This window comes from Elephas maximus, chromosome 2, assembly GCF_024166365.1.
Source record: "Elephas maximus indicus isolate mEleMax1 chromosome 2, mEleMax1 primary haplotype, whole genome shotgun sequence".
NCBI lineage: Eukaryota > Metazoa > Chordata > Mammalia > Proboscidea > Elephantidae > Elephas > Elephas maximus.
The window spans coordinates 79,634,107-79,648,423 of record NC_064820.1 but is presented as its reverse complement, the minus strand read 5'-3'; the positions used below and the strand labels follow the sequence as shown (position 1 = coordinate 79,648,423).

General features: G+C 39.2%; 1 protein-coding gene across 1 annotated transcript in view; it reads left to right on the top strand.

The window, feature by feature from the left end:
* The window catches only part of ANKRD31 (ankyrin repeat domain 31), a 170,244-nt gene extending 165,528 nt beyond the window's left edge, over window positions 1-4,716 (top strand). The window contains exon 27 of the mRNA XM_049867748.1: window positions 4,571-4,716. Within this exon, the coding sequence (XP_049723705.1) occupies window positions 4,571-4,716 (146 nt within the window). The remainder of the gene's footprint in view (window positions 1-4,570) is intronic.
* The last annotated feature ends 9,601 nt before the right edge of the window (window positions 4,717-14,317 follow it).

The following is a 14,317-nucleotide window of genomic DNA, read 5'->3' as shown; positions in this document are numbered from 1 at the left end:
AATAAATGCACACATACAAAAAGAAGAAAGAGCCAAAATCAGAGAACTGTCCCTACAACTTGAACAAATAGAAACTGAGCAACAAAAGAATCCATCAGGCACCAGAAGAAAACAAATAATAAAAATTAGAGCTGAACTAAATGAATTAGAGAACAGAAAAACAATGGAAAGAATTAACAAAGCCAAAAGCTGGTTCTTTGAAAAAATTAACAAAATTGATAAACCATTGGCTAGACTGACTAAAGAAATACAGGAAAGGAAACAAATAACCCGAATAAGAAATGAGAAGGACCACATCACAACAGAACCAAATGAAATTAAAAGAATCATTTCAGATTATTATGAAAAATTGTACTCTAACAAATTTGCAAACCTAGAAGAAATGGATGAATTCCTGGAAAAACACTACCTACCTAAACTAACACATTCAGAAGTAGAACAACTAAATAGACCCATAACAAAAAAAGAGATTGAAACGGTAATCAAAAAACTCCCAACAAAAAAAAGCCCTGGCCCGGACGGCTTCACTGCAGAGTTCTGCCAAGCTTTCAGAGAAGAGTTAACACCACTACTACTAAAGGTATTCCAAAGCATAGAAAATGACGGAATACTACCCAACTCATTCTATGAAGCCACCATCTCCCTGATACCCAAACCAGGTAAAGACATTACAAAAAAAGAAAATTATAGACCTATATCCCTCATGAACACTGATGCAAAAATCCTCAACAAAATTCTAGCCAATAGAATCCAACAACACATCAAAAAAATAATTCACCCTTATCAAGTGGGATTTATACCAAGTATGCAAGGCTGGTTTAATATCAGAAAAACCATTAATGTAATCCATCACATAAATAAAACAAAAGACAAAAACCACATGATCTTATCAATTGATGCAGAAAAGGCATTTGACAAAGTCCAACACCCATTCATGATAAAAACTCTTACCAAAATAGGAATTGAAGGTAAATTCCTCAACATAATAAAGGGCATCTATGCAAAGCCAACAGCCAATATCACTCTAAATGGAGAGAACCTGAAAGCATTTCCCTTGAGAACGGGAACCAGACAAGGATGCCCTTTATCACCGCTCTTATTCAACATCGTGCTAGAAGTCCTAGCCAGGGCAATTAGGCTAGACAAAGAAATAAAAGGTATCCAGATTGGCAAGGAAGAAGTAAAGTTATCACTATTTGCAGATGACATGATTATATACACAGAAAACCCTAAGGAATCCTCCAGAAAACTACTGAAACTAATAGAAGAGTTTGGCAGAGTCTCAGGTTATAAAATAAACATACAAAAATCACTTGGATTCCTCTACATCAACAAAAAGAACACCGAAGAGGAAATCACCAAATCAATACCATTCACAGTAGCCCCCAAGAAGATAAGATACTTAGGAATAAATCTTACCAAGGATGTAAAAGACCTATACAAAGAAAACTACAAAGCTCTACTACAAGAAATTCAAAAGGACATACTTAAGTGGAAAAACATACCCTGCTCATGGATAGGAAGACTTAACATAGTAAAAATGTCTATTCTACCAAAAGCCATCTATACATTTAACGCACTTCTGATCCAAATTCCAATGTCATATTTTAAGGGGATAGAGAAACAAATCACCAATTTCATATGGAAGGGAAAGAAGCCCCGGATAAGCAAAGCACTACTGAAAAAGAAGAAGAAAGTGGGAGGCCTCACCTTACCTGACTTCAGAACCTACTATACAGCCACAGTAGTCAAAACAGCCTGGTATTGGTACAACAACAGACACATAGACCAATGGAACAGAATTGAGAACCCAGACATAGATCCATCCACGTATGAGCAGCTGATATTTGACAAAGGACCAGTGTCAATTAACTGGGGAAAAGATAGCCTTTTTAACAAATGGTGCTGGCATAACTGGATATCCATTTGCAAAAAAATGAAACAGGACCCATACCTCACACCATGCACAAAAACTAACTCCAAGTGGATCAAAGACCTAAACATAAAGACTAAAACGATAAAGATCATGGAAGAAAAAATTGGGACAACCCTAGGAGCCCTAATACAAGGTATAAACAGAATACAAAACATTACCAAAAATGATGAAGAGAAACCCGATAACTGGGAGCTCCTAAAAATCAAACACCTATGCTCATCTAAAGACTTCTCCAAAAGAGTAAAAAGACCACCTACAGACTGGGAAAGAATTTTCAGCTATGACATCTCCGACCAGCGCCTGATCTCTAAAATCTACATGATTCTGTCAAAACTCAACCACAAAAAGACAAACAACCCAATCAAGAAGTGGGCAAAGAATATGAACACACATTTCACTAAAGAAGATATTCAGGCAGCCAACAGATACATGAGAAAATGCTCTCGATCATTAGCCATTAGAGAAATGCAAATTAAAACTACGATGAGATTCCATCTCACACCAGCAAGGCTGGCATTAATCCAAAAAACACAAAATAATAAATGTTGGAGAGGCTGCGGAGAGATTGGAACTCTTATACACTGCTGGTGGGAATGTAAAATGGTACAACCACTTTGGAAATCCATCTGGCGTTATCTTAAACAGTTAGAAATAGAACTACCATACCACCCAGAAATCCCACTCCTCAGAATATACCCTAGAGATACAAGAGCCTTCACACAAACAGATATATGCACACCCATGTTTATTGCAGCTCTGTTTACAATAGCAAAAAGTTGGAAGCAACCAAGGTGTCCATCTACGGATGAATGGGTAAATAAATTGTGGTATATTCACACAATGGAATACTACACATCGATAAAGAACAGTGACGAATCTCTGAAACATTTCATAACATGGAGGAACCTGGAAGGCATTATGCTGAGCGAAATTAGTCAGAGGCAAAAGGACAAATATTGTATAAGACCACTATTATAAGATCGTGAGAAATAGTAAACCTGAGAAGAACACATACTTTTGTGGTTACGAGGGGGGGAGGGAGGGAGAGTGGGAGAGGGTTTTTTATTGATTAATCAGTAGATAAGAACTGCTTTAGGTGAAGGGAAAGACAACACTCAATACATGGAAGGTCAGCTCAATTGGACTGGCCCAAAAGCAAAGAAGTTTCCGGGATAAAATGAATGCTTCAAAGGTCAGCGGAGCAAGTGCGGGGGTCTGGGGAACATGGTTTGCGGGGACTTCTAAGTCAATTGGCAAAATAATTCTATTATGAAATCATTCTGCATCCCACTTTGAAATGTGGCGTCTGGGGTCTTAAATGCTAACAAGCGGCCATCTAAGATGCAGCAATTGGTCTCAACCCACCTGGAGCAAAGGAAAAGGAAGAACACCAAGGCCACACGACAACTAAGAGCCCAAGAGACAGAAAGGGCCACATGAACCAGAGACCTACATCATTCTGAGACCAGAAGAACTAGTTGGTGCCCGGCCACAATCGATGACTGCCCTGACAGGGAGCACAGCAGAGGACCCCTGAGGGAGCAGGAGATCAGTGGGATACAGACCCCAAATTCTCATAAAAAGACCAAACTTAATGGTCTGACTGAGACTGGAGGAATCCCGGCGGCCATGCTCCCCAGACCTTCAGTTGACACAGGACAGGAACCATCCCCGAAGACAACTCATCAGAAATGAAAGGGACTGGTTAGCAGGTGGGAGAGAGACACTGATGAAGAGTGAGCTAATGATATCAGGTGGACACTCGAGATTGTGTTGGCAACTCTTGTCTGGAGAGGGGGTGGGAGGATAGAGAGAGAGGGAAGCCGGCAAAATTGTCAAGAAAGGAGAGACTGAAAGGGCTGACTCAAGACGGGGAGAGCAAGTGGGAGTAGGGAGTGAGATGTATGTAAACTTATATGTGACAGACTGATTGGATTTGTAAACGTTCACTTGAAGCTTAATAAAAGTTATTAAAAATATATATATATATATTTTGGACATTAGATTCTTAACAGAAAAATGGTTCCCCAAAATTTTCCCCCAATCTGCAGGTTGTCTGTCCACTTTGTTGATAAAATCTTTTGATGAACGGAAGTATGTAATTTTTATGAGGTCCCAGTTATCTATTTTGTCTTTTGCTGCTTGTGATTTTGTTGTTGTATCTATCTGATAATCCACTGTTAAATACTGGGTCCTGCGGCCATGCCGCTGTGTTTTCTTCTAAGAATTTTATGGTTTTAGCTTTGACATTTGGGTCTTTAATCTACTTTGAATTAGTTTTTGTTATGATGTGAGACATGAATCATGTCTCATTCTTCTATATGTGGAAATCTAATTTTCCCAGCACCGTTTATTGAAAAGACTCTTGTTTCCCCCATTGAATGGACCCAGCACCCTTGTCTAACCTGTCTTGTTTTTCAGATCACAAGGAGGTCTCTCAATCCCAGGATCAGCCAGTGCTGGTTTATAACTTTGTCTCAGGCTCAGAAAATGGAGTGAGTGAAGACCGTCCTGGTCAGTAAACCTGTTATGTGTGCCCTAACATAGACTTGACTGGGGTTTATGATTTGTAATTAAATTTAAATCTTCCATTTTAAAAGTCAGTTTTTAACTTGGTGGCACTTCTTTAAACAGGAACTTACAGAGAGCCAATGCAGAGTAACCCACATTATCTACAAATAAATGAAATACTATTAATCAGCGATCAAGAATTTCTCCCATGCCATATAATGGATCAGCATTGGAAGTTCTATGCAGAATGTGAGGAACTAACATTCTAAAGCCCTGTGTTCTTACTTATATATTAGGTATTTGTTCATATTAATAACATTTCATATTTTGTCTTGTGTGGTCTGGTGTGCCTATTTTAACACATACTGCATGGGTTTCTACTTAAGACATATGTTTACTATTGCAAGAAAAATATAAATCTTCAAACTATTGTAGTAAGATTAATCCTTTCTTGCCATTGAAATAAAAGCATTTTTGAACTAGATCAATTGACTCTCTGGCTTTCTTTTTACTAACATAATCTTAAAACTAACCTTTCAATCAACATCTTTACCTTTGTATAAGTAACAGTTATTTCTTAATGGAAGCAAGAATGCAAATAGAAGGCCCAGATAAGGTGAATCTACTTAAAACAAAAATTTAAAGTCCCAATACCTCATCCCAATTTATTTCAAAATGTGTCTTGAAATCAAGATGTAAAATTATGAAATAAGTTTAAGTTTCATAAAATTTAGTTTATATAGAATTTTAAATGTACTAAGTCCTAGAACAAAGAATGAACATAGTGTTGGTTTGGGGGATGATTATTTTAAATAAGAATGCTTCATCTTTGACTTCTGCTACGTTGTTATGAAGAGGGTTTTTTTTTTTTTTAAAGAAAGATATATTGAAGAGTTTTATCAATTTCCAAAGGGTTTCTCTGAATTCTTTGATAATCAGATTATTCTCTACTTATCTATCACCCCAGCCTCCCAAATAAGCCTTTTTTTTTTTTTGACTCTATGGCCTAATTCTATTCCTTCTCTCTCATTTGGATAAAGAAATAAAAATTGCAGTAAAAGTTACTCTAGAAAATGCTAGAATTTTGGGGAGCTTGGTATAGTTTTTTTTGGTATAGGGTTGCTACAAGTTGGAATCGATTTGATGGCAACGGGTTTGGTTTGGTTTGGGGATTTGGTTTGGCATTTTTGATATTATTTCAAATGTATAGAATCTTAAATACCTTTACAATATATAAGAATCTGGTTAATAATTGCCTCTGGGGAAAGAAATTACAGAGCTGGAGAGGCTTTTTTAAAAAAACATTTCATGTGTTTTAGGTGAAAATTTACATAGCAAATGAGTTTCTCATTCAGCAAATTGTACACAAAGTGTTCCATGACATTGGTTGCAATCCCCACACTGTGTCAACACTCTCCTCGTTTTCACCCTGGACCCCCAGTTTCCTTTCATCTAGCTTTGTTACCCCTTCCTGCCTTCTCATCTTTACTTTTGGGCAAATGTTGCCCTTTTAGTTTCATATAATTGATTTTTCTATAGAGCACATAGTTTTCAGGTGTTATGGTTTATTTTATAGGCCTGTCTATTGCTTGGCTGGAAGTTTGTTTCTGGAAATGGCTGCTGTTCCAAGTCAGAGGGGTGTCTTTGGGCCATAGTCGCAGGAGATTCTGACAATCTCTGTCAGGCCACTACCCAGTGCCGTCGAGTCGATTCCTGTCTATGAATTTGGATTTTTTTTGTTGTTGTTCTACGTTTTTCTCCTGCTCTCTCTGGGACCCTTTATTATAATCCCAGTCAGAGTGGTTGCTGGTAGCCAGGCACCATCTAGTTCTTCTGTTTTCTGGGTCATGTAGGCTGTGATGCAAGTGGTCCTTTGGACTAATTGCTCTCTTAAGTCTTTGATTTTCTTCACTCTCCCTTACTCTGGATGGGAAAAAACCAGGAGTTATATCTTAGGTGGCTGCTCACAAGCTTTTAAGACCCCATACCCCACTCAGCATAGTAGGATGTAGAACATTGTTTGTATACGCTATGTTATGCCAATTGACATAGATGTCCCCCAAGTCTATGGTCCTTAGCCTTCAGGCCTAGAATCTTTGTCCTAGGAGGTATTTGGTTGTATATAAGAAGACTTACTTTTTTAACTACATGTATTTGGCAACTTTTGAAATTGGTAGTATGTGCATGTTCTATTTATTCAGGTAAATAATTTTTAAATATCTGGAAATTTTTGCCTATTAGTGAAAGTGTAAAGATATATTAAATCATTTTATTTCTCTTTGTTTGAGAGGGCAATGGAAATATTCAAGATAGAATGACCCTACATGTTGTAATGTTTGTCAACTGGCAAGAATTCTATAGTTCCGTTATAATTTTCTTAGACTACTCTATTTTTCTAATTCTTAAATAGGCTACATGAGGTGGCATATTTGGCTTTATTATTTAATAAGTATTTAGAATATGGATTGTTTAGAAATATATGTGCTAACATGGGGAATTATATATATGAGTAAGTGAAAAATGCAAACGTCTGTACAATGTTTAATGCAAATCCTGGTTTTGTTAAATAAAGAAATAAAAATTACATATCTTTGAATGCGTGTATAATACATACAGCCATATAAATAAATATATATTGTATTATTTATGTTATATATACTTTTATATTTGTGGCTATGAAAATGTGTATCTGTAAGTATGTGCGTGGGGTGAGGGGATGTTTAGTGAAAGGTCTAGAATACTATGCAGTAATGTGTCGCTTAATGTCCATGATACGTTCTGTGAAATAGGATGTTTTGTAATTTGGATTTTGTGAGAACACCGTATTATACACTTAGCAAAGCTATATGGGATACCTTTTGTTTCACTTCCAAATCAACACTTCTCCTTTGCCTCTTGATGCCCCTATCACTAGCACTGGTTTTGCTGCACATGGGAGCCATGATGCACTTCGTGGTAATATTTTTTTTTTAATTAGATAATGCTACAACACTCAAGAGATGTGCAATATGCGAGATTGGATGCTGCTGCCTACGAGTTGAAGCATAAACTGTTATACAGTAAACTTTTTATTTGTAGGTAGGGAAAGTTCACATTAAAATAATGATAGAAAGTACAGTACAGTATATACATAAGCCAGTAACATAGGCATTTATTATGACTATCAAGACATAGGTGTTATAGGTTACTGTACTTATATGCCTGGCAGTGCCATCGCTTTGAATACAAGAGACACGAGATACATGTGTTGCTTACGGGAAGCTGTTGCATTCACTACATCTGGTTATGTCTTCTATGTCCCAGTCTCCGATGAGAATTTCTGAACTCTATTATAACCTGATGGGACAATGGACGTATATGCGATCAGACGTTGCCCAGGTGGACGTTACGTGTCACATGAGTGTAAATACAACTGTTTACAAAACTTGTCCCTGAGGGAGTTGGACTTTTTGAAATAAATAAGTGCATATTTATTTTCAAATTAAAGATTTTTAAAAGAATAATTTTAAAAAGTGGGCCTTTTGTTTGTGACTGCAATTTACAAAAGTCAATCTATGTTTATAGCAATTCTAAGTTTTCATTTTAGTGATCAAATTCTTTAATTTTTAAAGCCCATCTACTAAGTTTTATATACCAGCTTGTATATAACAGTGCCCTTGAGGCATGTTATACATATCTTACCCAAACTAGAGAACAAAAAAGTTTTCTCCAACCAGGGCTGGGGCCCAGAAAGCTACCTCACCCCATGTTATCCGTATGAGAAGAGGGGGAATTTGGGATGTTTACTAGATGTTTTGCCTATTCTGGGTTCTGAATGAAATCCTCAAGCCCCAATAATATATCATCATTGTTTCCATCTTTCTTCTGGCTTCTTTCACAGTGCCAAGATGGCTCTGCTGTTGGAGACAGGTATACATGCATCATTAGAAGAAAAGAGACCTTTTCTTTTAATGCACTTCTTTTGGGAAGAAACCTTCCCTAGAAGCCCTCACCACCAGAGGCTTGTATCTGCTCGGCCAGAATTATACCACATGTCCATTCCTAAAGCAGTCGCTAGTCAGGGAAGTGGGGTTACCTTGATTGACTGAGAGACATACTTGCCTGTGTGCAAGGTGTGCAAGAGTATAGTCAGCTATATAAATATCAAACTCTACAAGTTTAAAAAAAAATGTGGAGTAGATGGTAGGGGTGAGGATAAGAGCTAATATTTATTGAGCATTTGGTACATACCTTCTTTGTTACAAGCACTTTAGATATATTAAATCATTTAATCCTTACCACACCCTTTGAGACAGGAAATATTATCCCATCTTACAGATGAGTAAACTGAGGGTACAAAGGGATGAAGTAACTTGGCACAAAGTCACACAGGTACCAAGTAGTGGAGCCAGGATTCAAACCTGGCAGTCTGACTTCGGAGCTCACAGTGTTAAAAAAAAAAAAGTGTGTTGTTGTTGTTGTTAGGTACCGTGTATTTCCCCTGAACCAAAAGTATCTGCCTCAAAAGACATGTTAAATTATTAAAACCATGCTGGCATCATTCTGAGTGTTAGTCCATTGCCATTGAGTTGATTCTGACTCATAGCAAGCCTATAGGACAGAGTAGGACTGCCCATAGGGTTTCCAAGGCTGTAATCTTTACTGAAGCAGACTGCCACATCTTTCTTCCATGGCTGGTGAGTTTGAACCACTGACCTTTTGGTTAGCAGCCGAGCATTTTAACCACCGTGTCACCAAGTCTCTTCAGTGGTGGTGACCCTATTGATTTCTTGCTACACGTTCGGAGGGACTCAGTGCTTGCTGACTTTGGTGAATGACAGGCAGGAGAAATAGAAATACTCATTGGCAGAAAATGGAATGCAGAAGTCTTACTGGACAAGTTCTAATGTGAATACATTGGTATCTGCTCTTGAGGCGCTCTCCTAAAAAAAAAAAAAAAAAAATTACCCAAACTCGGCTTGCACAGGGAACTATCCTGGTACTTCTAAATGGATGAATGTGTCCATAGCACCTGGATTTTACGTCCCTTTGGATTTTCAGTGCCACCCAGGACTAACAGCACATAACCTCCACATGTGTTTCTTTAGGCTCCTTCTCCTCTTTCTTCTCATCTTACGCTTGTTGGAATCTATTTTACAGAAGAAAATTAGGGATATATCTTAAGCATATAAAAGCCAAGAAGTGTGGTAAGTTTCTGCTTGAACTTGATCTTAATGTTCTCATGTCCCTAATTCTTTATGACCTAATTAAGAGGAACAAAATTTGAGACCATGTCAAATCAACTTGCCTCACTCTTAATTTAAGTATAGGCTACATGATTAAATTCCTGGGATACATTTGTAAGTTCATATTTTTCATTTAGGCTACTTTGCCAGGGGCTTTAAAGTAGAAACTAGTAGAAGCTGTAATGTAAATACCTGTAAAGGTAGAGGCACAACATGTTTTTAGCTGTTCAGAAGGCACATTGAAGTTCCATAGTATATGGCAGTTTGGCTGAGATACGAAGTTGGGTCATATCCTTCAGAGCTAGAGGCAAGGAAGTGTAAGGTGAGTTATCTAGCTAGTGGGTGAGCCTAGCCAGTCATCTAATAGGTTCCTCTCAGCACAGCTTTTTTGTCATGCAACAACTAAACAGAAGAAAACAAAAATTATGTTTGTTTGTGTACAAATGGCCCCAGAGTAATGCTGGTGATAGAAATGAAGAGGTTTAAGAAAATGTTGGTTCTTAGTCAAAAAAAAAAAGAAAAAAGAAATATCCAGGATAAATAAAGGAGTAGATAGTCAAATTTGGAAGACCCCAACCCAGCTCTGTGTCACAAATAACTTTGTATATCATAATGCCAGCCCAGACAGTCCCTAACCCACTAGAATTGTGGACTTCTTTTTCCCTTAAAAGCCAAAGGGAACGGCTTGAACGCCTCAGTCTTACACATGTGCCTTCCGTGCAAAGTCCACTAGCACCTCACTTTATATAGCCCCACCCCAATTTCTCCACATTTTCCCAAGAAGAGACTTACGGTCTTCCACTGTAGCTCCTTTTCTATGCGACGCTCCATCAGCCTGCTGGTCAGCTTGGTCCCTAGCCATTGTTCTCAGTCACTAGTGTTGTCACCACCTCTCACATTCCTCTGCCTCATGCTAACCTCACCCCACCTGCATCCTTTCTCCAAAGTACCACCCATCCCAACTTTTGAGCAGGCTTGATGGTAAAGGGGAACTAGCTATGACACAATACAGCAAACAACTTAAACATAACTGGACATCACTCCTACCACAGAGAATCTCTCCTTGGTGCTCTTTTCAGACCCTGCCTTTGGTTGAAACAGCAATACAGGACAGTAGGCGGGGGGAGCAGGCTCTGAAGTCAGAATCCTGCACTGACATCTGGCTCCACCACTCCCTAGTTATGGAACTTTATGGCCCTCCCTAGGTCTGATTCCCTGTCTTAAATAGGGCTACAAATGTGCTTCCCTCCTAATGTTTGTGAGGATTAAATGAGGTAATCTCTGTAAAGCGGGCACCTCAGTGGCTGGTACATGGTGATTGCTCAATAAATTATACCACCTGCCATCGAGTTGATTCCAACTCGAGCTGACCCCAAGTGTGTCAGGGTACAAAACAGGCTAATTTCAATGGCTGAGTTTTTAGAAGTAGATCACCAGACCTTTCTCCTGAGGTGCCTCTGGTGAACTCAAACCACCAACGTTTATGTTAACAAAAGAGCACATTAACTGTTTGCACTACCCAGGAACTCCCAATAAATGTTAGCTGTTGTTGTTGTCAGGGTTACGTTGCCCAGGTTCCCATCTTTCTCTCTAAACCCCTGATTTGCAACCCTGCTGCACGACACACACATGCTACACCGTATATCCATTACAGCAGAATCTTTGAGAGTGTGTCTAGGCATCAGTGGTTTTTTAAGCTCGCAAGATGATTATACTATGCAGCCAAGTTGAGAACCACTGCTGTACACTCTCTTCCACACCTTTCCCTTATGTCACTTTTCTGGGCCACCTATCACCTTTCTCAAGCCCTGCCAGAGAAACTCACAATTCTGTATTTTCTCCCATTTTATTATAAGCATAGCATGTTGGCTTTCTGTCCCCTACCCATCTAGGCTATGCCCAGAGGGCTTCGTAAATGAACAATTTCAGAGAGTTACAGGTATCATATGGGTTTTACTGGGTTATAGGTATCATAAAGACCACAGAGCAAGATAGTGGAGGTAGGGCAGGCCATTGTTTTAAAAAGGGTAGCCAGGAGGGCCTCTTCACAGAGGTGCATCTGAACAGAGAACTGAGTGGAGAAACTTGCCTACAAATTTTAATCTCTCTGTATCATGTCTCCTAAATTAGAAGGGATTTTCTTTAAGGTCAGGGATTTTTATTATAATTTTGTATTCTCCCATAGTGACCAGTATAGCACTTTGCACAAGTAAGAACTCAGTGAATTACCTCAGATTCAAAAATATTTCAACCTTAAATACACTTATAAAGGTTCAGCCAACAGAAACAAGGTATCTGCTTGCTAAGGAAAGGAAACCCTGGTGGCATAGAGGTTGAGAGCTGCGGCTGCTAACCAAAAGGTCGGCAGTTCAAATCCACCAGGCGCTCCTCGGAAACCCCATGGGGCAGTTCAACTCTGTCCTATAGGGTCGCTAGGAGTTGGAATCAACTCGATGGCAGTAGGGTAGGTTGGGTAAGGAAAGGAAAATCCAGTGAAACACATTTAATCACCAAATACTCAGCCTAAGGCTTGACTTCCTGCTTGCTTTTACCTACTACTCATAGTTACAGATTCTTATCAGAAAGTCTTCAAAACATGCCAAGATCTAGTCATATGTGCGTGACTCCCTGCTGGGAAGATCAAACACTGAGCTTCTATTACCAATTTCTACTGGCTTACCAACCTGTGACATGATTTCTTAACTTTTGTACTCAACTTCCCCTCAAGGTCTTACCAATGTCTCTGCATGCCTTCTAAGTTTCATTCAACTCCCATTTTCTTAACATAATCAGTTGAGTTCTGCAGAAGACCACTGGATAAGTCTCTGAAGGCCAAGGGAGATTCTTTAATATAATGAAAATCCTCAGAAGATTTAGCAAAACCAGTTCATATGTCTGGGGAAGGTTTGTTACAATTCCAATTTGACATTCACATAGCTTTCAGGAAATTTTTCCATTTCTAGCAGGATTACCCTTTTGTTTAAATGCTTTCCTCAGGCTCAGAACAATGAAATCAGTACTGGAGGGCTGACCCAGGAGGCAACATTTGCTAGGGAAATTTCTGAACAAGGAATGTCCAGAATGACATATTTTGCACCAACTCTACAACTGATTTGCTGTTTGACCTGGACAAGTTACTTGACCCCTTTGTGTCTTGGAATCCTTGGTTATAAGATATGAATGTTCCTTTTTCTGATTGCCTCGGGATTGCCATAAAGTCAAATTAAATCACTGACAGGAACTTCTTTAAAGCATGCTTAGTGTTACACCATTACACCATGTTACTACAAACCAAACCTGTTGCCATCAAATCTATTCTGACTCATAGCGACCCTATAGGACAGAGTAGAACTGCCCCCTAAGGTTTCCAAGGAGCAGCGGCTGGTGGATTCCAACTGCCAACCTTTTGGATAGCAGCCAAACGCTTAACCACTATGCCACCAGGGCTCCACATTTATAGTATATTGTAATTGGGTGGCACAACAGCTAAGCGCTTGGCTGCTAACTGAAAGACTGAGGGTTCAAACCCGTACAGCAGCTCTGCGGGGGAAAGATCTGACAATCTGCTCCCATAAAGATTACACCCTAGAAAACCCTATGGGGCAGTTCTACTCTATCACACAGGGTTGCCGTGAGTCTAAATTGACTCAATGGCACCTAATAACAACATTATTATAACAGAAGAGCCTGGGTGGCACAAGCAGTTTGCGATTGGCTACTAACCTAAAGGTATTTCAGACCCACCCAGTAGCTCCACAGAAGAAAGGACTGGCACTCTGCTTCCATAAAAATTACAGTCAAGAAAACTGTATGGAGCAGTTCTACTCTGACACACATGGAGTTGCCATGGGTCAGAATAGAATTGACGGCAACAGGTTTTTGTTATTAATATTGTAGTAAAAATCATTTGCTGTGTTCTTAGACTCCTATGGTCTCTCTCTCTCTGTTGCCGTAGACTCCTATGGTAGATACTTGCATTCCTTTGGCCTCTCATTTCTGCATGAAATTTAAATATTAAGGTTCCTCCAGGTGAATCCTCCCCTTGTGGCTATGATTTTGATAAACCTCTGTTCTTGTGCTGGAGAGGTATCCTCAGTTGACTGACTTGACTGAATTCCTCGAGCACAGCTGCGTTTGGCCCATGGATTGTCATTTGGCCCCAGTCAGTTGGTTCTTAGCATCTCCTGTCTTGCTGGCTCTTTATGTTCTAGGAGGAGAGACCTATAACCACCTCTGTAACTACAGTGTCTTTAAGGACAGGGTCTGTGATTTGGACTCTGCATCCTCATCTCAAGCAATATATTTTCATTAACAGTGACTTTGGGGGACTGTACTAGGTCGAATAGTGTCCCCCGCAAAATTCATGTCTGGCAAACATGACTTTATTTGGAAATAGAGTCTTTGCAGATGTAATCAAGTTAAGATGATGCCATACCAATTTAGGATGGATCCTAAATCCAATAACTGGCATCTTTATGAGAAGAGGGAAATTTGGACATAGAAGAGACACACAGAGAGAAGTCCATGTGACAATGGAGGCAGATATTTGATGGATGCAGCTGCATGCTAAGGAACCCAAGAATTGTCAAGCAACCACCGGAAACTAGGAAGAGGCAAGGAAAGATTCTTCCCTAGAGGCTTCAGA